This window comes from Astatotilapia calliptera, chromosome 6, assembly GCF_900246225.1.
Source record: "Astatotilapia calliptera chromosome 6, fAstCal1.2, whole genome shotgun sequence".
NCBI lineage: Eukaryota > Metazoa > Chordata > Actinopteri > Cichliformes > Cichlidae > Astatotilapia > Astatotilapia calliptera.
Window position 1 is genome coordinate 38,340,368 of NC_039307.1, and position 22,854 is coordinate 38,363,221.

The window sequence follows — 22,854 nt, forward strand, 5'->3', positions numbered from 1 at the left end:
AAGGATACTGGCTTCCTAGAGAAATAAAGCCTGCTTATCCCCTGTGTTTGTCCTCCTGTTGTCATTGAGGATGCCAAGTTACTCGTATTCCCATACCACATGAGAATCCTTTCTCAGAATAGACGCAGGCTGAAGTCAATCACCATCTCTCTGGTCTTATTTATATTGAGAATTTTCCCTTCCCAATCCACTCAACAAAAATCATACACTCAATGCTCTGTACCCCTCCTCCTGTCTGTGACTGATGCATCCAAGCCCTACAGAATCAGAGCATTTTTGTAAGTGGCATGACCCAGAGTTATACTAAAAGTCTGTGGCTTATAAGGTGAACAGGAATGGAGACAGCACAGTCCACACACTGCACAAGAGCAAATCAGAGCACTGCCAAGTCTCACGTACTACCTGACTTACGTAGTCAGTAATCCATAAGACAGTAGGGGAAAGTGGAGTGCCACCCACTATTTCTAGGGAACCAAAGAAGAAATTGGTCATGTGACCGCTCATTTTTGAAGAGTCAGCCACTTTACTCATCCTGCAAAGAAGAGAGCCTCTTTGAGAATTAAGCACACTTAAGTTCAAAAACTGATTTTTGCCTTTCAGAGTAAGGCAAGTGTGGCAGTGGCACAACTCACCCCAACTTATGAATATTTTAAACACATTTTAATGTAATGATATGAAAAGAAAAATAATGAAACTAAAAATAGATCAGAGTTTTAATTGGGAGGACAGGCAGGGCTTCCACTCCTTTAGAGCACATGGAGAGCAGTGAATGAGGTGGAGAAGGGGAAGTCCATTCATCAGGTGGCAAGGAAAATGAACATATTCAGGATGACATTAAAACGATACATGGAGAAGAAAAAGCTAGTTGGAAAAGAAATAAGACTAAAAAGAATATAGCCTCATTTCTTTTCCAACTAGCAGAACTAAAAGAACCGGACTTGCCAATCAAGTCTTTGACAAAAATATGAAGAAAGCGCTGGCAGATCATTTAAAAGCACTAGCAGCTTTTATGTGTTCTTTACTTTGTGCATTCTCAAAAGCCAGTTCACAGTATTTGAGTATGCACAAAGAAATGATATTTTGATCCAGCTGGCAGAGATATCAGAGGCAAAATCAGGTTGGGTTAAGTGTGCATTTAAGAAAAAGTAGTAGAGAACATTAATAATTATTTACCCAGGAAATGCTCATTATCAGTTATCAAAATGCAGATAGTTCACAGAGAAGCAAAATTGGGTACTTGGAGCGTAGAGCTTCAACTTTTCTAAATCTGAAAGTAATTGTGATTATCATTGTGAACTTTGCAGGCAAAACCAAATCCTACAACCGCGTTGGATTAGTTGAGAAGGTTGATGGTGCCGACACTGGTGCAAAGTTTTTAAGGTGAAGTAGTAATAGGTTTGTGAATGGAAAGCCCATTTTCACTTTCAAAGAAAGTGATGGAGTCATCCCAAGAGAAGATGTGCATAAAAAAAACAAAACAAAAAATAAACAAACATAGGTGGCTGTGGCTCAGGTGGTAGAGCAGATCAGCTACTGATTGGAAGGTTGGTGGTTCAATCGTTGGCTTCCCCGTTCTGCATGTCAAATATCCTTGAGCAAGATACTAACCCCAAGTTGCCCTCCGATACGTTCATCGTAGTGTGAATGCAGATTAGTTTGCACTTGTGTTTAGAAGTGGGTGTGAATGGGTGAGTGTGGCATGTTGTATACAGCGCTTTGAGTACTCTGGGAGAGTGGAAAAGCGCTATATAAGAATCGGTCCATTTACCATTTACAAACAAAAAATAACCACACCACAAAAACTTTGCAGTACACCCAGAAGGGAGCAGTGGGTAGCATCAACAAGTGGGATGCTATGGAGCTGGCCAGATGTGTGAAGAGAATTCCAGTTAATTTTGTCTTCATTTGAATTTCATTTTGTTCTGAACATGTGTTCATGTGGTGCTAGGCCTTGTTTAAGAAAATTGACTTTTGATGTGCTCACGTGACACAGTTGGCCTTTGATGTTGTAAAATAACTTTAAATAAACCTTAAGTAATTTTGTGTTGATTTTGTCTAACTTTTATATAGCTAGACAGTTTCTGAGATCAAAATCTACAGTTTTACTTTCATAATCAATGGCACAATTTACCCAAAGGTATTCTCTTTGGGTAAATTGTGCATATGCAAATCACCGTGTGAAAGAAAGAAAGCAGTCCTACATATTTGTTAAATAATCACATTTTAGGACATGTTCTCATCAAAAATGACTCAAAGTGTTACAGGAGGCCAAGAAAGGCCATAAAATGATGATATTTACCAGAGGATGAGAAAATATAAACTGACTTTCTTTATTTTAAGTGAACTTTGCACTTTTTTGTTTAAGTAAATCATCAATTAGTTTCCATAGCTTGCTGTCCTTTGTTTTACTACATGCACATGTACTCAAGTCTATTTGGGATTGTTGAGTTGGAATATTTGACACAACTAAATGCATATACAAAAAGAAATTTTGTTATTTCATTTGGGATTTCTAATTGTACAGTTTTCAATTCTCTGAATTCTCTAAGTCTCATAATTACAAATATTACCTCAGGTCTCTGACACGCATGCAGGCCTCTGGCTTCTCAACTGATTCTTCTGTGTTTCTATTCGTATCAAAACTCCTGCTGTCTTCTGTTTCTGTTCCACAGGGTTCGGTGCTAGGACCAATTCTGTTTACATTGTACATGCTTCCCTTAGGCAGTATCATCAGAAGACATAGTATTCATTTTCACTGCTATGCAGATGACACCCAGCTCTATCTATCCATGAAGCCAGATAACACACACCAATTAGTTAAACTGCAGGAATATCTTGAAGACATAAAGACCTGGATGGCCGCTAACTTCTTAATTCAGATCAAACTGAGGTTATTGAACAAGGCCCTGAAAATCTTAGAAATATGGTATCTAAGCAGATTCTTACTCTGGATGGCATTACCTTAGAATACTCACAGAGACTAGCAAGGGCGTATTTCTCCTGTATTGGCTCCATTGACTCCTTGTTGAGAACCAAAATTGAATTTAAAATCATTCTCATCACAAACAAGTCTCGAATAGTTTGGATTCAGAAGACAGAGACACTCTCTACTAGTTATTATCAGTTATTATCGTTAGGTATTATTAGTCTTTGGCTCTCTTCTACATTGTCTCCTTGTTCTGCCTTGGGATGACTTTTGCCATAAATTGGATCTTGTGAATGAACTCTTGTTGTGAATAAACTACACTGAAATGCATTTCGAGGTCATTAATTTGAAAAACTACAGCTTATTCATAAGACATGTGCGTACTAAACACAGTCAATCACACAAGTTCTTTTACTTATTTTTCCCAGGGTAGTTGGTTTGCTTAAAATCTTGGAAACTGCATTGAACTCTTGGTTCAGCTTTAGGTCAACAAAGTGGAGTGTGATACTTCAAGGACATCTGGTGTAACAGAAATTTGGAACTTTTAGAAAATTTGAAAAAGCTTGCTGGTAAAAGCTAAAGAGCCCCTATCTGTAACAAAAATCCGTGCTGTGAGCTGTTCACTTTGCTGGATAATTAACCTCAAGGATCCAGTCAGATATGAATGATTGTGTTTTGATATCTGTCTAAGAATGTATTCCACACTCGGGAAAATTACAGCAGTTTACTACATGCACATTTAGAAGTTAATAGGCTAACACAAGTAAAATGATCAATAGGGTGCTTTAATATAATGCCAACCATATTAAAATGTTTGGCTGAATATGGCAGTGTCTGTGTTAATTTTCCAAAGTAGTTTCTAACCATCAAATGTTTAAATCTTCTAGAAAAAGTAAATAGCAGGAAAGGCCAAAATGGTGGCTGATTTGATGTCAGTTCTATTGAGTTCCCAGTCAGCTTTGTGATTCCTGCTCTGACTTCAGAGCAGGAAACTGTGCCCTTTATCAGGTGACAAACAAGTCTTATTTAGGAGTATTTTGTTCTCAATTGTTTTGGCTTCCAGTCCTGCAACCCTGAACTGGGTAAAAGTAGGAAAATAGATGGATGGATGGAATTCATGCGACAGCTGGGAAAAGTTTTTCCCACGTAAAGGGTCAGAGTGTGTGTGTGTGTCTGTTTGTGTGTGTGTGGAGAGGGTGGGTGGTTTGGGGATTTAGACAAAAACAAAACAATAGTCAGACATATGGAGACATAAACATTAGGAGAAAGGAAAAAAAATCTGTACGGAGAAACTCCAGTAAGTATATAGAGACATGTAAGATAACATTACTACATTTTTCTAGTAGGAAAGTGTGTGCTCCACTTTCTGCTGTGTGTTCCTTCTAATTATTAAATGACAACATGTATAAATGCATGCATGTCTGTGTGTACAGTGTTGCTTGCACAAAACAGTTGTATTGTTACTGTCAGTCTGATTCTTTACATTGTGATCATTCATAAATATTATTCTAAACACACACACACACACACATCAGAAAAATACCCCTCTTGCTCCTGTGGGCAGTCTATCCTTTAAGCTCAGGTCCTCTACCTGAGACTCTATTATATCTGTATATTATAGGTGGGAATCACCAGACACCTACCGTGTCCCACCTGGAGCAACAGGGGAGCTACACGTTGTGGAAGAGAGCTGGAGATTCATAATAATTAATAATTAAATGTAGAGTGGTGTAGGGCTGTTCGATATAATGATATATATCGGCTGACAATATAAAAAAGTCTATCGTTTCATTTTATGCTATCGTTTGTTTTGTGGTGCCGCAAAATAAACTGTTTATGGCAATATTTTTTCATCGTTTTGATGGTCACTGTAGTGGCTATATTAATTTCTTAAAGTTCTCTCTTTCTCTTATATTTAATATAACCACACTACAGACGGACAAGCGCCTGCTTTTATGCGTTGTCGTTAGCAACAACGACGGTAACACCATCGCGTGTCCGCTTGTTTATGTTCCACATAAACCTTTCACAATAAAGCTCAAGATCCTGTTGAGACTTTTCAAAATAAACTGAATCACGTGAAAGAGCAGATTAAATAATAAATACTCACAAGTAGTGGTAGATACAAAGCCCTGTACTGCCCTATAGATTACATTAGATTAGATAAAACTTTATTTATCCCTCGGGTGGGTTCCTCCGGGAAATTCAGTTTCCAGTAGCACAGCACCGACAGAAGTTGCAGAATGTGAGCAGAAATATACCATATATACACAAATATAAATACAGAGAATACAAAAGGGATAAATAGAATAAATAGGAATAAGAATACAAGGGAATGGCACATTTCAAGTATTGAAACTGTTGGATATGAACAAAAACTATTGCACAGTGAAAAGGCACTACAGCTTACTTGTTCCCCCCTCCTTTGTCCCTGTTTCCCCTCCAGCGAGGAGTTAAACAGTTTGATGGCTGGCATGTGGGACAAAGGACTTTTTAAGTCTACTGGTCCTTGACTTTGGGAGAAGCAACCTTTCACTGAACAGACTCCTCTGGTTGTTTATGGCTGTGTGCAGAGGATGCAGAGGATGCCCAGCATGGTCCATAATGTCCATATTGCACCTTAATTTGTTTTTATATAAGTGCCTGGAATGAGTCTTCAGTTGAATGTTTTTTAATAGGCAAAAAATATTTAAATAAGGAAATGGCGAGTCGAATTTTTGTCTTTTTTTTCTATTTTTGCTGATCCGAAAATTGATCCAATCAGTGACTTAAAACCGTGATCTGATCTGAACCGTGAGATTTTTGATCTGTTGCACAACTAATACATATGTATGCATATGTATACATATGTCCTGCATATATATGCATACATATGTACTGTGATTGCATGATCTCTACCTTATAATATAAAGAGCTTGCTGTTGTAATTTAAAGCTATATAAATGAAATTGAATTGAATGAAATATGTATGCAGTACAATGTGTCTAAGACATTGTAGAAGTGAATTTGTGAACCCTCATGTTTTCTGATTCCTATGATTCCCGTCAAATATGAGCCTGATTTTACATATTTGTTGTCATCGCATCAGCAAACTATTAAAATTAGGAATAAAACTCCTGGAAGCCCTGATAAGTATGCCCAATAATAAGGCTCGAGGTCCAGATGGCTTTCCTGCAGAATTCTACAAAGAATTCTGGACGATTCTAGCCCCAATTTCTTACAGAACGTTGTTGGAAATCAAAGAAAAGGGCAGACTTCCATCAAATATGCTTTCTGCAAACATTAATCTACTGCTAAAACCAGGCAAAGACCCTCAAGCTATCGTCCAATATCCCTTATAAATGTAGACCTTAAAATAATCTGCAAAGCTCTCTCAAAGAGACTGGAGAAAATAACCCCCCTCTTAATTCATCCTGACCAAACTGGTTTCATAAAAGGTAGGCACTCATCAACAAATACACGTAGACTACTTAATTTGATAGACTACTCATACAGTAAAAACATCGAAACTACAATATTTTCTTTAGATGCAGAAAAAGCGTTTGACAGAGTTACTGGACATTTCTATTTGCAACTTTACACAAATTTGGTTTTGGATCCTCTTTCATAAACTGGTTAAAAATATTATATAATTCCCCAACAGCTTGTGTCAAAACAAATGACCAGACATCCTCCAGCTTCTGTCTCCTGAGGGGCACCAGGCAGGGATGCCCACTCTCCCCTTCACTGTTTGCAATTTTTATTGAGCCACTAGAAGCAGCAATTAGACAGAATACAGTAATTAAGGGCATAAAACGCAAGAATGTGGAACATAAAATCAGCCTTTATGCGGATGATGTGTTACTTTTTCTCCAAAACTCACAAACCAATATCTCTGGGGTAATTGCATTGATAAACTCTTTTGCAAGAATATCAGATTACTCAATTAACTGGTCAAAATCTACAGTCCTTCCGATTAATTGCTCCTTCCATAATTCTTCTTCTACACCACTGCAATCGGGAAATATAAAATATTTAGGTATTAATGTTTCTCCCAAGCTTGCAGATCTAACTAAATTAAACCATATCCCGCTTTTAAAGAAAGTAGAAGATGATCTGGCTAGATGGAAATGTCTACCCATATCACTCATGTGAAGGGTTGCCACTATAAAAATGATGGTCTTACCAAAAATAAATTATTTATTCTCAATGATCCCAACTAAACCACCACAAGATTGGTTCAGATCTCTAGATTCATGTATGTCCAAATTTCTTTGGAAAGATAAACCCCCACGTATAAGCTTAAAAACACTACAAAAGACCAAGTATAAAGGAGGATTAGAACTACCTAACTTTCAGCACTACTTCTTAGCCAACAGGCTTCAATTTATCTCAGGATGGTTAAAACATACCTTCTTAGACGAACCTTGACTAGATGTAGAACAAGCACTTTAATCTAAGAGATTTCAGACCTACCATTTATCAGCTCAAACATCCAACGACATGAATGCTTCAAAGCGTCAACATCAGCTCTTCTCTGGCAGCATGGTGGGAGTTTCTAAAATTGACGGAGTCTTCATTAATCCCATGCAAATGTACACCTATCTGGAACAACCCTAACATATTCCAAAACAATAATATGATAAACTTTCCAGATTAGAGTGGTAAAGGAATCAAATACTTAGAACATATATTAGAAGGAACAGAATTTATTCCATTTGACAGACTAGTTACACAATATGGGATCAAAAAGGAAAGATTTTTAGAATATCAACAAATTAAATCCATAGTAAAAAAGAAATTTAAATCCGGTCAAGCTGAACTACAAACACCATCAAGTGTGGTACAATTTCTTACTCTTAAAACCCCCAAATTACTATCCAGAATATACAGAATATTTTCTAAAACAGATAAATCAATACAGGGAGTGCAGAATTTTTAGGCAAATGAGTATTTTGTCCACATCATCCTCTTCATGCATGTTGTCTTACTCCAAGCTGTATAGGCTCGAAAGCCTACTAACAATTAAGCATATTAGGTGATGTGCATCTCTGTAATGAGAAGGGGTGTGGTCTAATGACATCAACACCCTATATCAGGTGTGCATAATTATTAGGTAACGTCTTTTCCTTTGGCAAAATGGGTCAAAAGAAGGACTTGACAGGCTCAGAAAAGTCAAAAATAGTGAGATATCTTGCAGAGGGATGCAGCAGTCTCAAAATTGCAAAGCTTCTGAAGCATGATCATCGAACAATCAAGCGTTTCATTCAAAATAGTCAACAGGGTCGCAAGAAGCATGTGGAAAAACCAAGACGCAAAATAACTGCCCATGAACTGAGAAAAGTCAAGCGTGCAGCTGCCAAGATGCCACTTGCCACCAGTTTGGCCATATTTCAGAGCTGCAACATCACTGGAGTGCCCAAAAGCACAAGGTGTGCAATACTCAGAGACATGGCCAAGGTAAGAAAGGCTGAAAGACGACCACCACTGAACAAGACACACAAGCTGAAACGTCAAGACTGGGCCAAGAAATATCTCAAGACTGGTTTTTCTAAGGTTTCATGGACTGATGAAATGAGAGTGAGTCTTGATGGGCCAGATGGATGGGCCCATGGCTGGATTGGTAAAGGGCAGAGAGCTCCAGTCCGACTCAGACGCCAGCAAGGTGGAGGTGGAGTACTGGTTTGGGCTGGTATCATCAAAGATGAGCTTGTGGGGCCTTTTCGGGTTGAGGATGGAGTCAAGCTCAACTCCCAGTCCTACTGCCAGTTTCTGGAAGACACCTTCTTCAAGCAGTGGTACAGGAAGAAGTCTGCATCCTTCAAGAAAAACATGATTTTCATGCAGGACAATGTTCCATCACACGCGTCCAAGTACTCCACAGCGTGGCTGGCAAGAAAGGGTATAAAAGAAGAAAAACTAATGACATGGCCACCTTGTTCACCTGATCTGAACCCCATTGAGAACCTGTGGTCCATCATCAACTGTGAGATTTACAAGGAGGGAAAACAGTACACCTCTCTGAACAGTGTCTGGGAGGCTGTGGTTGCTGCTGCACGCAATGTTGATGGTGAACAGATCAAAACACTGACAGAATCCATGGATGGCAGGCTTTTGAGTGTCCTTGCAAAGAAAGGTGGCTATATTGGTCGCTGATTTGTTTTTGTTTTGTTTTTGAATGTCAGAAATGTATATTTGTGAATGTGGAGATGTTATATTGGTTTCACTGGTAAAAATAAATAATTGAAATGGGTATATATTTGTTTTTTGTTAAGTTGCCTAATAATTATGCACAGTAATAGTCACCTGCACACACAGATATCCCCCTAAAATAGCTAAAACTAAAAACAAACTAAGAACTACTTCCAAAAACATTCAGCTTTGATATTAATGAGTTTTTTGGGTTCATTGAGAACATGGTTGTTGTTCAATAATAAAATTATTCCTCAAAAATACAACTTGCCTAATAATTCTGCACTCCCTGTATCACTTCCTATTGCAAAATGGGAAGCGGATTTATCAGTTAACTTAGACCAAAACTTCTGGTCTCAGATACGCTTAAAAACCTTTCATTTATTTAGAAATCCCAGTCTTAAAATAATTCAATACAAAATACTACATAGAGTACACTATACAGGTCATCGGATGTTCAAGATGGGCTTTACGTCTACCAACAACTGCTCACACTGTCAAACCAATACACCGGACAATTATATCCACGCTCTTTGGTTCTGTCCACCAGTTCAGAAGTTTTGGCGCGAGATATGTGAAGACTTATCAAAGTGTCTGAAGTGTAACGTTCCAACTTCCCCTTTAGTGTGTTTGTTGGGCAGCTTAGATTATGTCACTACAGAAAAAAATATAGCCCATATGGTTTTCAGTGCCCTATGCATAGCCAAGAAAACAGTCCTCGTGAACTGGAAAAATAAAAATAATCTTAATTCTAACCAATATAGAAATTATCTAATAGATTACATTAGTCTTGATACAGCCTCTACCACCACATCAGATCAATTGCTCTGGGCTCCTTTGATCAGCTCCATCACCTATTGGGGTAGGGGGTCATAGTTTGGTCCCACCTTCACTGTTGTGATTGGTGTGAGGGTGAGGACAGGCTTGGGGTGTCGGGGGATTCCCCAGAGGCGTCTTCCTTGGAGGGCTCAACCCGGGGTTGTGGTCATGGCCTGTTAAGGGCTCTGTTGGCTCTTAGGTGATGGTTTCCACGTGGCTGCGTGCAGCGGGGCTAGGGGATGGTCTGTGCTGACGGACGTGGGTTACTGACCTGGGAGCCTGGCTGTCCCTGGGTGGGTCCGGGGCAGGTGGGAGGTTCTGGGGATGCTCCGTCTCCGGGCTGGGGCCCTGGCTGGGCCTCGGGGGCTTGGGAGCTTGGATCCTGGTTGGTGTGTCGCCGGGGTTGTGGGCGGGTGGGTGTATGGGGGCTCAGCCCTGGTGCAGGATGCCACCGGTGCATCGAGCCACCTGGTGGGCTCTTCAACTAGTGGGGGAGGCTGTTACATCTTGCAGGAGGTCTCCTCTCTCCAAGAACTGACTCTGCAGGTGGAGAGAGATATAGGAGAGGTGGAGGAAGAACTCAGCCTGGGTGTCTATGGTCTTGTGTAGTCTGGAAGATAAGTGGATGATGGGGTGGGTGCAGTTTTCTCTGTGGTGGGGTCGGGTGGGCTGTCCCGGGCTCTGTGGGGCCGGGCGGCGCTGCTGAACTGGGCCCCGGTCCGGATGGGCCTGGGCCCCCTTTCCCTACTGGGGACAGCGGGGGAGCTGGCCCCAGGGAGGGGTCACCTGCCTCCCTCTCCCGCTCCACCACAATCACCCACACATGCAGGACCTTAGGGCAAAGGTGTGTCACCAGGGTGCAGGGGGACATCTGGGGGGGATGTCCCCCTCTGTCCCCTTCTGGCTGCCTGTGCCTTAATTTTATCCCACAACTTAGACATTCACATTACTCACACTCTCATAACACATACATATCGGACCTTGGGGGTGGGCATGCTACACGTCGTCCAGAAGACCATCAAGGTGTACAACCTCACCCCTGGCGTCGTTGCCCACCTCTCAATTTTAAATACATGTAGACATTGAGGGCTATCAGGAGGGGCTATGCGCTTACCTGCTGCTCTCTGGCAGGTAGCTCCATGCCCCCCTGGCTTTTAAATGCACCTTAGGACACACATGCATCAACACTACAGGGAGGTTTGGAGTCTTCACAGACCCCCGTTCTCTGTTGCCTGTTGGGGTGGGGGGGCTGGGAGGAGGAGTTGGTCATCCAATTGGGGTCTGGAGTGTGGTGCCTCCCTGCTGCTGCGGAGTCGGGGCCGTCTGCTTCTCTCCACCCCAGGGAAGAGGGTAACACTACCTGGGTCTGGTGCAGTTTCCCCCTCCAGGGGCAAGGGTACCTAGACCTGGGGTATAGAGTACGCTTGGGGAGTGTGATTGAGTGTACAGTGTCTATTTATTTCTGTCTCCACGTTGGGTGAGTGCTGAGTAATTGCATATGAGAGCATGGTGGGAATCGATGTTTGTATCTGTGTGTGCCTGTATGCCTGTGTCTATATGTCAGGTTGGGTATCAGACGCCACCTCTCTGGGGACATCTCAGACCCTCAATGGTATGGAGGCCTATCTCCCCCCACCACTCCCCCTGCCAGTGGCGGACTCCCTCAGACATCGGTGCATTGGTGGTTCTTTGTGTCCGGGTACGGGCGTCCAGGTACCCACCGTCTCACTCCTGGTGGCTGCTTGTCGGGGCCTGGAGCCTGGGGCTCGCTCGGGCTCCTTCGGGTGTGGGGTACCCTCGGCCTCTCGGCCTGGGGCTCGGTCACTCTGGCACAGCTGGCTGCCGGCGGAGCTCACGGGCACGTCACTGCAACCCCCCCTGGCTTCTGCTCCGCAGCTGCTGAGCAACCCCTCATCTGGGGCTTTCCTCAGCTCTTTCCGGGATAGTGGCGCGGTTGCCCCTCTGTTGGTCTTCCTTGGTCTCCTTTGCTCTTGGGGCCTCTGATGGCCTTGATCTCCTCCATAACTGCTTCATGCCCAGAAGGACGGGGCTATGGCTCCCCACACCCTCTAGCAGATCATTACATGAAGGAACCTTTTAAATATAAGCTCGCTCACGCTCACAGGTGTACAGACGGGTTCTCACAGACACAAAGTACACCCTTTTTGGCTTCTACCTCAATGCACACTGTGCGCTGTCGATCTTACGTGCTGCACAATAATGTTTAATATTTAGTATTTACTGTTATATTCACATAGATCATTGCGATGATGTTATTTTGTATATTGCTCTCTTTTTTTGCTTGTTTTCTCTTTTTTCTTTTTCAACAGGTGATCCAGGTGATTGATATTTGTATTTTTTGTCTGTTTGTTTTGTTGGTTTTTGGTTTTTGCCCTTTATCACCGTCCCTCTTCCCCTCTCTTTTTCTTTCCCTCTTTCTTTCTCCCTTTTCTTTTCCCCAGTCAAGTCTGTCCCATGTTCAGCAAATGAAAATAAAATAAACAATAAAAGCAAAGGTGAATCAAATAGACCAATACGGCAAGGCTGGGATGGTCCATTTTGGTAAAGTAAATCCGTTGGGCATCTTTCTTTGCCTTTAGACAACAATTCTGATGGCAAAAGAACGAAACGGGACAGGCAAAAAAAAAAAAGAAAAAAAGACTAAAGACTGTTTCCAGTCTGTTTCCACCAATAGACTGGAAGTCTTTAGTACCCCACAGAGTAAATGAAAAATCAAAATATGTCATCCATAAACAGCATATTATCTGCAGTAGAAGATGGGATCTGCACAAACACCCAAGCTTGGAGAAGCAGCCAAAAGAATGAGTTAACCAAACACTTCTGAAAAGCTAAATGGAGTTTAGCCATTTAAAATGGGCTCACCTGTGGACTAATGCATTGATATGTCAAAGTCACCCAAAACGCACAAACTGACTGACGGAGTAATGGACTAGCAGCTCCAGTGTTATTTGAGGTAGAATTGATGTTCCAGTTCTCCGTTAATTATTATTATTATTTTTTTTTTGCATTTTGTTTTGTATTGTTTCTTTTTTCAGTGGTCTTTTTTAAGGTGTTTTAAATATGTTGTATGGCTGCCTACGTTCACAGCAGTAAATTGCTTTATCTATTCAATAACTCCATCAGACTGGAAACCTTATAAGTGATGCATACTGTAATTCTTCCCACCCTCCTGCCCTTTGGTTAAGATCCTCGTCATACTGACAGACATTTGGCAGTGAGTAACCACTAGCACGTGTTCTTCATTTGTGATATCCAAAGCAAGTGTTTGCTCATGGTAAACCAATAAGATGAACTGCCTCACTGATCTTGCACAAACTTTATTTGTTGTTGATGCAACAAAAATGTCTTGTTACTTCAGATACTTTTGTAGTAGAATAGAAAAGTGTTTTTTCCCAGTGTTCCTGTGGTTTCACCCTCGAGTCTTCCAACTGGCAGCAGTAAGAAAGCTGCAGTGCTGAAGAATGCTGAAGAATCCTTTTCTATATTCATAAAAGTCATAAAGTCAAAGCCATTTAAAGTGCTCCCACAAAAACAGGTGATTTACAAAATGAATAAAGGTCCCCAGTATACATAGGTTACATAGGAAAAGGCTTTGAGTCATTAGGCTGATAGTCTTGTCAGAGTCATATTTCTGAGACTCTGATTAAAGACTTTGTTGTGAAGAATTTAGGGGTATTTAACATTGACATTAAAAAGTAGGAAATTTTTATTTGCGTTTAAGAAAATAACCTTTAAGTTTTAGGGCATGCTTTGGACAATTTGAAATGAATTAGTTTGGGATGTTTGCCTTAACTCCAATATTGATTTGAATTGTGTTGATCCAAACTTGAAACCAGTCTTTGGCCTTGACTGTTACCTCATTGAAATTTCTAGCTTGCAAAAATACAATTTTACGATCATTCATTTAGGTAGAAAAGTGTTTCTAGCCCTCTTCATTTGACTATTATAAAATATGTAATAATTCTCAGTGAAAGCAGTGTTCTGAGTAAAGGTGTCTGTTTTCACTTTTAGGACACTTCACCAACGCCAGACTTGGAACAGAGTTTGCGTTCAGCCTCCAGTGTAGATGAGCTGATGAGTCTCATCTATCCTTCATACTGGGCTGCTGTGAAGTGTAAATCCAAACTTTCTGCTGCTGCATCTTCATCCTCCAAACTCTCCCAGCAGTCACAGGTCCGTCAGCTTAGGCCACTGGGTGATACAGAAGAGCCAACATTTGCTGCTGTCTACCTCAACTTGGATATCCTGAAAAGTATGTTTATGTTTTGTTTATTATGTTCTTTCTTCAAATTCTACTTCTTAATTCTTTCAGTTTCATAAAGAGGAGAGTGAGTCTTCTTTGATTTTGGATCATCTAGAATTACTATAATTAAGCTTTAGTGAATGTATCCAGTTCTAAATCTAATCCAAGGCCCATGCTCATTTGAGATTGAATGAGTCAACTAGGATTTGACATCTTGCACAGAAATCATAGCCACTGTAATAAAACAAAATGTATCTATTCAAATGATTGTTATTAGGTCTGCTTTTCTCTCCACAATATACATGATAAATACTACATTAGGAAGAACAACAAGTCACCGTAACAGTGGTCTGACTGTCTCTCTGTGTGCAGGTATAGAGTCAGAATGGAGGAAGACTCAGTGTTCTCCCAGAGAAGTGTGTATTGATGTGGGGAGAGAGTTTGGTGCTCCTACCAACGTCTTCTATAAGCCACCATGTGTGTCCGTCTACAGATGTGGAGGATGCTGCCACTCTGAGGACAAACAATGCAGGAATATCTCCACTGGTTACCTCAGCAAAAATGTAAGCACATTGTTTTATATCTTTTAAAATGTTTCCTTCTATTATTATTATTGATAAGCATTAGTAGTCCCCAGTCAGCACACCTTAAGACCACTTTGTCAGTCCGCCCCAGGGCAGCTGTGGCTACAATGTAGCTTGCCATCACCAGTGTGTGAATGTGTGTGTGAATGGGTGGATGACTGAATGTGTAAAGCGCTTTGGGGTCCTTATGGACCAAGTAAAGTGCTATACAAATACAGGCCATTTACCTACAATGTTTGGACACAATAGACAGATTCAGGACACTGATAGTGATTTAAAAGCTTTATTGAGCACTAAGTTAATGGCCTTGGGAACCGGTGGGCAGCATGGAAGTGCTATCTGTGAGAGAAAAGAGGCAAGATTACTCAAGGTCAACGTTGGAATGAAAATGTTGTCAGAGGACAAGGAATGGAGTTATCCTCGGGGGGGGTCCAGGTTTGAGTCAATGGGGGAGTCTGGTTGGCTGGTGGATTACTCTGCCTCTCACCCTGTGATAGACTAGAGCACCCCCAAGGATAAGCAGAAGAGAATGGATGAATGGCAAAGCATGTAGTGCCAGAGAGTGGGCAGTCAGGTGAGGGAGGTTGATGATGGCTACTGAGCTCTTCCGACAAGCAGGTAAATCAGAACAGCAGATGAGCTTGATTTCAGGAAACGAGGAGCTGTGGAACAGACTGAAACAAGGAGTTAAGGAAAGCTGTGAAGTGATAACAGGTTTTCATTGGGATCCACATAGTGCCAAAGGAGGTTAAATGATCTGATGGAATTCTGCCATCTACCCAGTAAAGTACTGTACTCAGATTCAGCAGAAGTGCAAAAGTCATCAGTGCGGTCACAGGGCAGGCTGAGATGACAGCTTCAGCCATGACTCTGCCTGCGGAGAACAAAAAAGATATGGAAGTACAAGTGTGGAAATAGACAAAAACAAAACCCAAATCCTTTGAACTGCTTGTGTAATGACAGTTTTCTTTGATACAAAAATAACTGAAAGTTAAGGTTTTATTATACTAATTTTATAATAAATCACAGATTATCCCGTATTGTAGTTTGTCGCTGCATTTTTAGTTTTTTACTTTAAACCTGCTTTCATAATGAAGAAATAAAGCCTGGTGAATCCAATTTTAACTGGTTCATTATTTGGTGGCATTTCTGTGTTAACATCAGGTACATCTTAACCTGCTTCTATGTTCTATGTTTGTGTATTGTCAAGGGGTAACTAGGCAGGAGGCACTCAATCGAAAGGTTTACTGAGGACAGAGTGAAGATAAACCAATAATTCAAACACAATAATAATATAGAAAAAGTCCTGATTCCACAGGGCCTCATGGCGACACTCCAACCTTGTTGGGATGCCTACGGTGGAATTCCCTGACTATCTGTGACACCCAGGAGTGTTCTTTTGGACCATAACCTTCCCAGTCAACCACATATTGGAAGCCTCTCCCATAGTGTCTGGGATTCGTGTTACAGGGAAGGCTGGCTGGCTGTCATTGAACTGGGCTCGTGGGGGGCCTAGACATAACAGAGTGGTTTTTACTGAGAGGCATGGAAAAATGTATGAATCGTCAAGTTACAAGGCAGTTTCAGGTGAGCAGACACTGGGTTGGTCATGGATTTAATTTCAAAAGATCCAACGAAGTTGAGAGATCATTTCTTTGACTCAGTATGCAATGAAACATTTTTTGGTAGAAAACCAATTTCTGACCTGGAGGATATGAAGGTGCGACTGTGGTGAAGGTGGTGCTGCATGGAAGGGACAGAGAGCTCACCTTTTGTAGTGGGGAATAGTGGAAGATGATGCCCAAGTGATGATTCAAATGGGGACCGTCCAGTAGCCGAAGTGACACAGCAAAAGCTGGCTTCCAGCTCCTGATTTACTCACTCAGTTTGACACTTACTCTGAGGATGAAAGACTGACCTGGCTGCAATTGCTGAACAGTGTTGTTTCTATACCTGCGAGGTGAACCAGGGCCAACAGTCAAAGATTATGTCCAAGGGGATGTCGTATAGCCAGAGTACATGATCAGTGAGCAAGTGGGCAGTGTTTCTTTCACTTAACAAACATCTCTAAACTGCGACATATGGTCTCGTCAGCTGAACTGGAAAAACTCATTCATGCATTTGTGTCATCGCGTTTAGATTACTGTAATTCCCTGTTTACCAGCTTGGATAAATCATCTCTCTCTCTCTCCTCCAGGCAATACAAAACGCAGCAGCCAGACTACTAACTCGTTCTAGCAAGCGTTGTTTTATCATACAGAGCATTAAACGGCCCCAGATTATTTATCCAAGCTTCTTACAAAATACACTGCTGCTCGTCGTCCCCGCTCACAGACTCAGAGTCTGTTGGTTGTTCCCCGAACACGACTGAAGACAAAAGGGGATAGAACCTTTCAGTCTGTTGCACCAAGGCTGTGGAACAGTCTACCACCAGTTACGTTTGGTTGACTCTGTGGATTCTTTTAAAAAGCAGTTAAAAACTTTTCTATTCAAACAAGCCTTTTGTTGATCTACGTATTTTATATTCTTCACATTATTTAACTTATATTTGACCTTTTACATTGTGCATAATGTCTATTGATTGTACTTTTTATTTTAATCTTTGTGTACAGCGCTTTGTGACTGCCTGTCTGTGAAAAGCACTTAATAAATAAACTTTACTTACTTATTTACAGTCTTGAAAGTAGAAAGAAGATTTGGAAGAGCAATAAAATGAGCAGCCTTCAAAAAGCAATCAGTTATGTAAGTACAACAGTATTAGGGTTGTTGAAAATGGAGGAACGCCGGTAACAAAGTCCAGGATAATGATGAGAGGTAAAATAATTTCTTTCTCATCACACAAAAAGAAAGAAGAAAACAAAAATATTCAGGAATTAGAAAAAAACACCAAATCACTAGAAGAAGCCTACGCGTGCGACCAAGATCAGGAAACATTGAACAAAATACGCAAGACAAAACTAGAATTAAATGAAACTATTAATAAAAAAAACACAATTCCTTATACAAAGACTTCGCTTGCAGAATTTTGAACACAGTAACAAATCAGGTCGATTTCTAGCTAACCAGTTAAAAATAAAGAAAGAAAAAACAACTATATGTGCTGCTAAAGATTTATCGGGGAACACAATATATAACCCTGGAAGAATAAACAACATTTTTAGGGATTTCTATGAAACTTTATACTCACCACAAATAAACCCATCTAAAAATGAAATTGATCTGTTTCTTGACAACGTAACTCTTCCAAAATTACTAGAGAGTCAAGCAATGGAACTGGATTCGCCACTGACGCCAAGTGAACTCCAGGAAGCCCTGATAAGTATGCCCAATAATAAGGCTCCAGGTCCAGACAGCTTCCCTGCAGAATTCTACAAAGAATTCTGGACAATTTTGGCACCAGTATTCCACGGCATGTTGCAGGAAATCGAGGAAAATGGCAGACTACCACCAAATATGAATTCTGCCAACATTAGTCTCCTGCTAAAACCAGGCAATGACCCTTTATTTCCCTCAAGCTATCGTCCAATTTCTCTTTTAAATGTAGACCTTAAAATAATCTGCAAAGCTCTCTCAAAGAGATTAGAGAAAATAACCCCCCTCTTAATTCATCCTGACCAAACTGGTTTCATAAAAGGTCGGCACTCCTCAACAAACACTCGTAGATTACTTAATTTAATAGACTACTCATACAATAAAAACATCGAAACCATAATATTATATCTAGATGCAGAAAAAGCATTTGACAGAGTTAACTGGAAATTTTTGTTCGCAACTTTACACAAATTTGGTTTTGGAAACTCTTTCATAAACTGGATAAGAATATTATACAATTCCCCAACAGCTCGTATCAGAACAAATGACCAGACATCCTCCAGCTTCTGTCTCCTGAGGGGCACCAGACAGGGATGCCCACTCTCCCCTTCACTTTTTGCAATTTTTATCGAACCTCTAGCAGCAGCATTTAGACAGGCTACAACAATTAAGGGCATAAAATGTAAGAACATAGAACATAAAATTAGTCTCTATACGGATGATGTGTTGCTTTTTCTGCAAAACACACAAACCAACCTCTCTGAGGTAATTACTCTAATAAACTGGTTTTCAAGAGTTTCAGATTATTCAATTAACTGGCCAAAATCTACAGTTCTCCCCATTAACTGCTCCTTCCATAATTCTTCCTCTGCCCCACTGCAATCCGGAAATATTAAATATTTAGGTATTAATGTTTCTCCTAAGCTTTCAGACTTAACTAAATTAAACCACATCCCACTTCTAAAGAAAGTAGAAGGCGATCTGACTAGATGGAAATCTTTACCCATATCACTCATGGAAAGGGTCGCCACTATAAAAATGATGATCTTGCCAAAAATAAATTACTTATTTTTGATTATCCCTAACAAACCATCACAAGATTGGTTCAGATCTCTGGATTCATATATTTCCAAATTCCTTTGGAAAGATAAACCCCCGCGTATCAGCTTAAAAATGCTACAAAGAACCAAGGATAGAGGAGGATTAGATCTGCTTAATTTTCACCAATACTTCTTAGCCAACAGGCTTCAGTTCATCTCAGAATGGTTAAAACATACCTTCTTAGATGAGCCCTGGCTAGATGTTGAACAGGCACTATGCAAGGATCTAGAGATTTCAGACCTACCATTTATTAGCTCAAACATCAAAAGACATGAATTCTTTAAAAGTATCAACATCAGCTTTTCTCTGACAGCATGGTGGGAGTTTCTAAAAATAACGGAGTCTTCATTAATCCCATGCAAACGTACACCTATCTGGAATAACCCTGACATATTACAAAACAATAATATGATTAATTTCCATACATAGAGTGCACTATACAGGTCATTGGATGTTCAAGATGGGCTTTACATCTTCCAACAACTGCTCACACTGTCAAGGCAATACACCAGACAATTACATTCACGCTCTTTGGTTCTGTCCACCAGTGCAGAAGTTTTGGCGCGAGATATGTGAAGACTTATCAAAGTGTCTGAAATGTAACATTCCAACTTCCCCCTTAGTGTGTCACTTCAGAAAATAATATAGCCCATATGGTTTTCACTGCCCTATGCATAGCCAAGAAAACTGTCCTCATGAACTGGAAAAATAAAAACAATCTTAATTCTAACCAATATAGAAATTATCTATTAGATTACATTAGTCTTGATACAGCCTCTACCACCACATCAGATCAATTGGTCTGGGCTCCTTTGATCAGCTCCATCACCTAGTGGGGGTGGGGGGTCATAGTTTGGTCCCGCCTTCATTGTTGTGATTGGTGTGGGGGTAGGGACAGGCTTAGGGCGTCGGGGGGTTCCCCGGAGGCATTTTCCTTGGGGGGCTCAACCCGGGGTAGCGGTCATGTCCGGTTGGGGGGCTCTGTTGGCTCTCGGGTGACTGTTTCCTTGTGGCTGCGTGCAGCGGGGCTAGGGGAGGGTCTGTGCTGACGGACGTGGGTTACTGACCTGGTAGCCTGGCTGCCCCTGGGTGGGTCCGGGATGGGCGTGAGGTTCTGGGGGCGCTCCGTCTCTGGGCTGGGGCCCTGGCCGGGCCTCGGGGCCTTGGGTCCTGGTTGGTGTGTTGCCGGGGTTGTGGGCGGGTGGGTGCATGGGAACCCATCCCTGGCGCAGGGTGCCGCCGGTGCGTCGAGCCACCTGGGGGGCTCTTCAACTAGTGGGGGAGATTGTCACATCTTGCAGGAGCTTTCGTCTCCTCAGGAACTCTCTGCAGGAGGGGGAGATACAGGAGAGGTGGAGGAAGATCTCAGCCTGGGCGTCTATTGTCTCATGTAGTCTGGAAGATGAGTGGATGGTGGGGTGGGTGCAGTTTTCTCTGTGGTGGGGTTGGGTGGACTGTCCCGGGCTCTGTGGGGCCGGGGGGCGCTGCTACACTGGGCCCCGGTGTGGATGGGCCTGGGCCCCCTTTCCCTGGCGGGTCGCGGAGTATGGGAGTGCCTACTGGGGTCAGCGGGGGAGCTGGCCTCAGGGAGGGGTCACCTGCCCCTCCCTTCCTTCCCTCCCCATCTCCAGCTGCCTCCCTCTTCCCGCTCCACCACAACCACCCACACATGCAGTGTAGGGGTATGTCACCAGGGTGCAGAGGAGGCTACCCCCCCCTCTGTCCCCTTCTGGCTGCCTCTGCCTCAATTTTATCCCACAACTTAGACATTCACATTACTCACACTCTCATTACACATACATATAGGATCTTGGGGGTGGGCACGATACACGGAGTCCAAATTACCATCAGGGTGTACACCTCACCCCTGGCGTCGTTGCCCACCTCTCAATTTTGAATACACGTAGACATTGAGGGCTAGCAGGAGGGACTATGCGCTTACCTGCTGCTCTCTGGCAGGTAGCTCCATGTCCTCCTGGGTTTTAAATGCACCTTAGAACACACATGCATCAACACTACAATGAGCGGGTGGAGGGAGGTTTGGAGTCTTCTCTCACCCCCGTTCTCTGTGGCCTGCTGGAGCGGGGGGGCTAGGAGGAGTTGGCCGTCCGACTGCGGTCTGGAGTGTGGGGCCTCCCTGCTGCTACGGGGTTGGGGCGGTCTGCCTCTCCCCACCGCAGGGAAAAGGGTAACACTACCTGGGTCTGGGTGCAGTTCCCCCCTCCAGGGGCAAGGGTACCTAGACCCGGTTCGTAGAGTACGCTTGGGGAGTGTGATCGTGTGTACAGCGTCTCTTTATGTCTGTCTCCACGTTGGTTGAGTGTGGAGTAAGTGCATATGAGAGCATGAGGGTGGGAATGGATGTTTGTGTCTGTGTGTGCCTGTATGTCTGTGTCTATATGTCAGGTTGGGTATCAGACGCCACCTCTCTGGGGACATTTCAGGCCCTCCAAGGTTTGGAGGCCTATCTCCACCCACCACCACTTCCCCTGCCGGTGGCGGACTCCCTCAGACATCTGTGCGTTGGTGGTTCTTTGTGTCTGGGGGTGGGCGTCCGGGTACACACCGGCTCATTCCTTGGCGGCCGCTTATCGGGGCCTGGAGCCTGGGGCTCGCTCGGGCCACTTCGGAGGTGGGGTGCCCCCGGCCTCTCGGCCTGGGGCTCGGTCACTCAGGCACAGCTGGCTGCCGGCGGAGCTCACGGGCGCCTCACTGCAACTCCCCCTGGCTTCTGCTCGGTGGCTGCTGAGCGGCTGCCCCTCTGTTGGTCTTCCATGGTCTCTTGTGTTCTGGGGGCCTCTGGATGTCTGGAGTTTTGATCTCCTCCATACCTGCTTCATGCCCTGGAGGACGGGGCTGTGGCTCCCCACACTCCCTAGCAGATCTTTACATGGAGAAACCTTTGGAATGCAAGCATGCTGATCCACACAGGTACTGTATGCACACAGGTGTACGCACGGGTATTCACAGACGCGGACTACAGCTTTCTTGGCTGCTGCCTCAAAGCACATTGTGCACTTTCTATCTTGCGTGCTGCACAATATCGTTTATTATTTAGTATCTACTGATATCTACTGCTAGCTAGTTTATTGTGATGGTGCTGTTTTTTTTTTTTATTATGTTGCTCTTTGTTGTTTGCTTTCTCTTCTGTTTTTTTTTCTCCATACAGGTGACCCAGGTGTGTTGTTTGTTTTGTTTTGTTTTGTTTTTGTTTTTTTTTCTTTCTTCCCCCCCTTCTCACCGTCCGCTTGGCATCTTTCTTGGCCTTAAGACAACAATTCTGATGGCTAAAGATCCAAACGGGACACAAAAAAAAAAAAAAAAAAAAAAAAAAGCAATCAGTTATGTAAGTACAACAGTATTAGGGTTGTTGAAAATGGAGGAACGCCGGTAACAAAGTCCAGGATAATGTATGACCACAGGCAATCATGCATGAGAAAGGGTCTTAGCAGCCCTGCAGGAAGAGAGCTGGAGGATTTATTTCTGCACACACAGAGGCAGAAATATATTCTTGGACATGTTTAGCAAGAAATGGCCTCCAAATAGATGTTGCAGAAAAAAGATGGTGCGGTTTTTCTCAGGGTGACATGTAAATTTTACGTTTGTGTTAGCTCAGATTAGTGATCAGTCTGCCAAGTGAACAAACCAGTGATACAGGAGGATGGCAACATTGTCAG

The 22,854-nt window shown here is 42.5% G+C and overlaps 1 protein-coding gene across 1 annotated transcript in view; it reads left to right on the forward strand.

Moving 5' to 3' along the window:
• The window catches only part of vegfc (vascular endothelial growth factor c), a 101,119-nt gene that overhangs the window by 15,621 nt on the left and 62,644 nt on the right, over positions 1 to 22,854 (forward strand). Inside the window, exons 2-3 of the mRNA XM_026172105.1 lie at positions 13,949 to 14,189; positions 14,553 to 14,743. Coding sequence (XP_026027890.1) covers positions 13,949 to 14,189; positions 14,553 to 14,743 — 432 coding nt within the window. The remainder of the gene's footprint in view (positions 1 to 13,948; positions 14,190 to 14,552; positions 14,744 to 22,854) is intronic.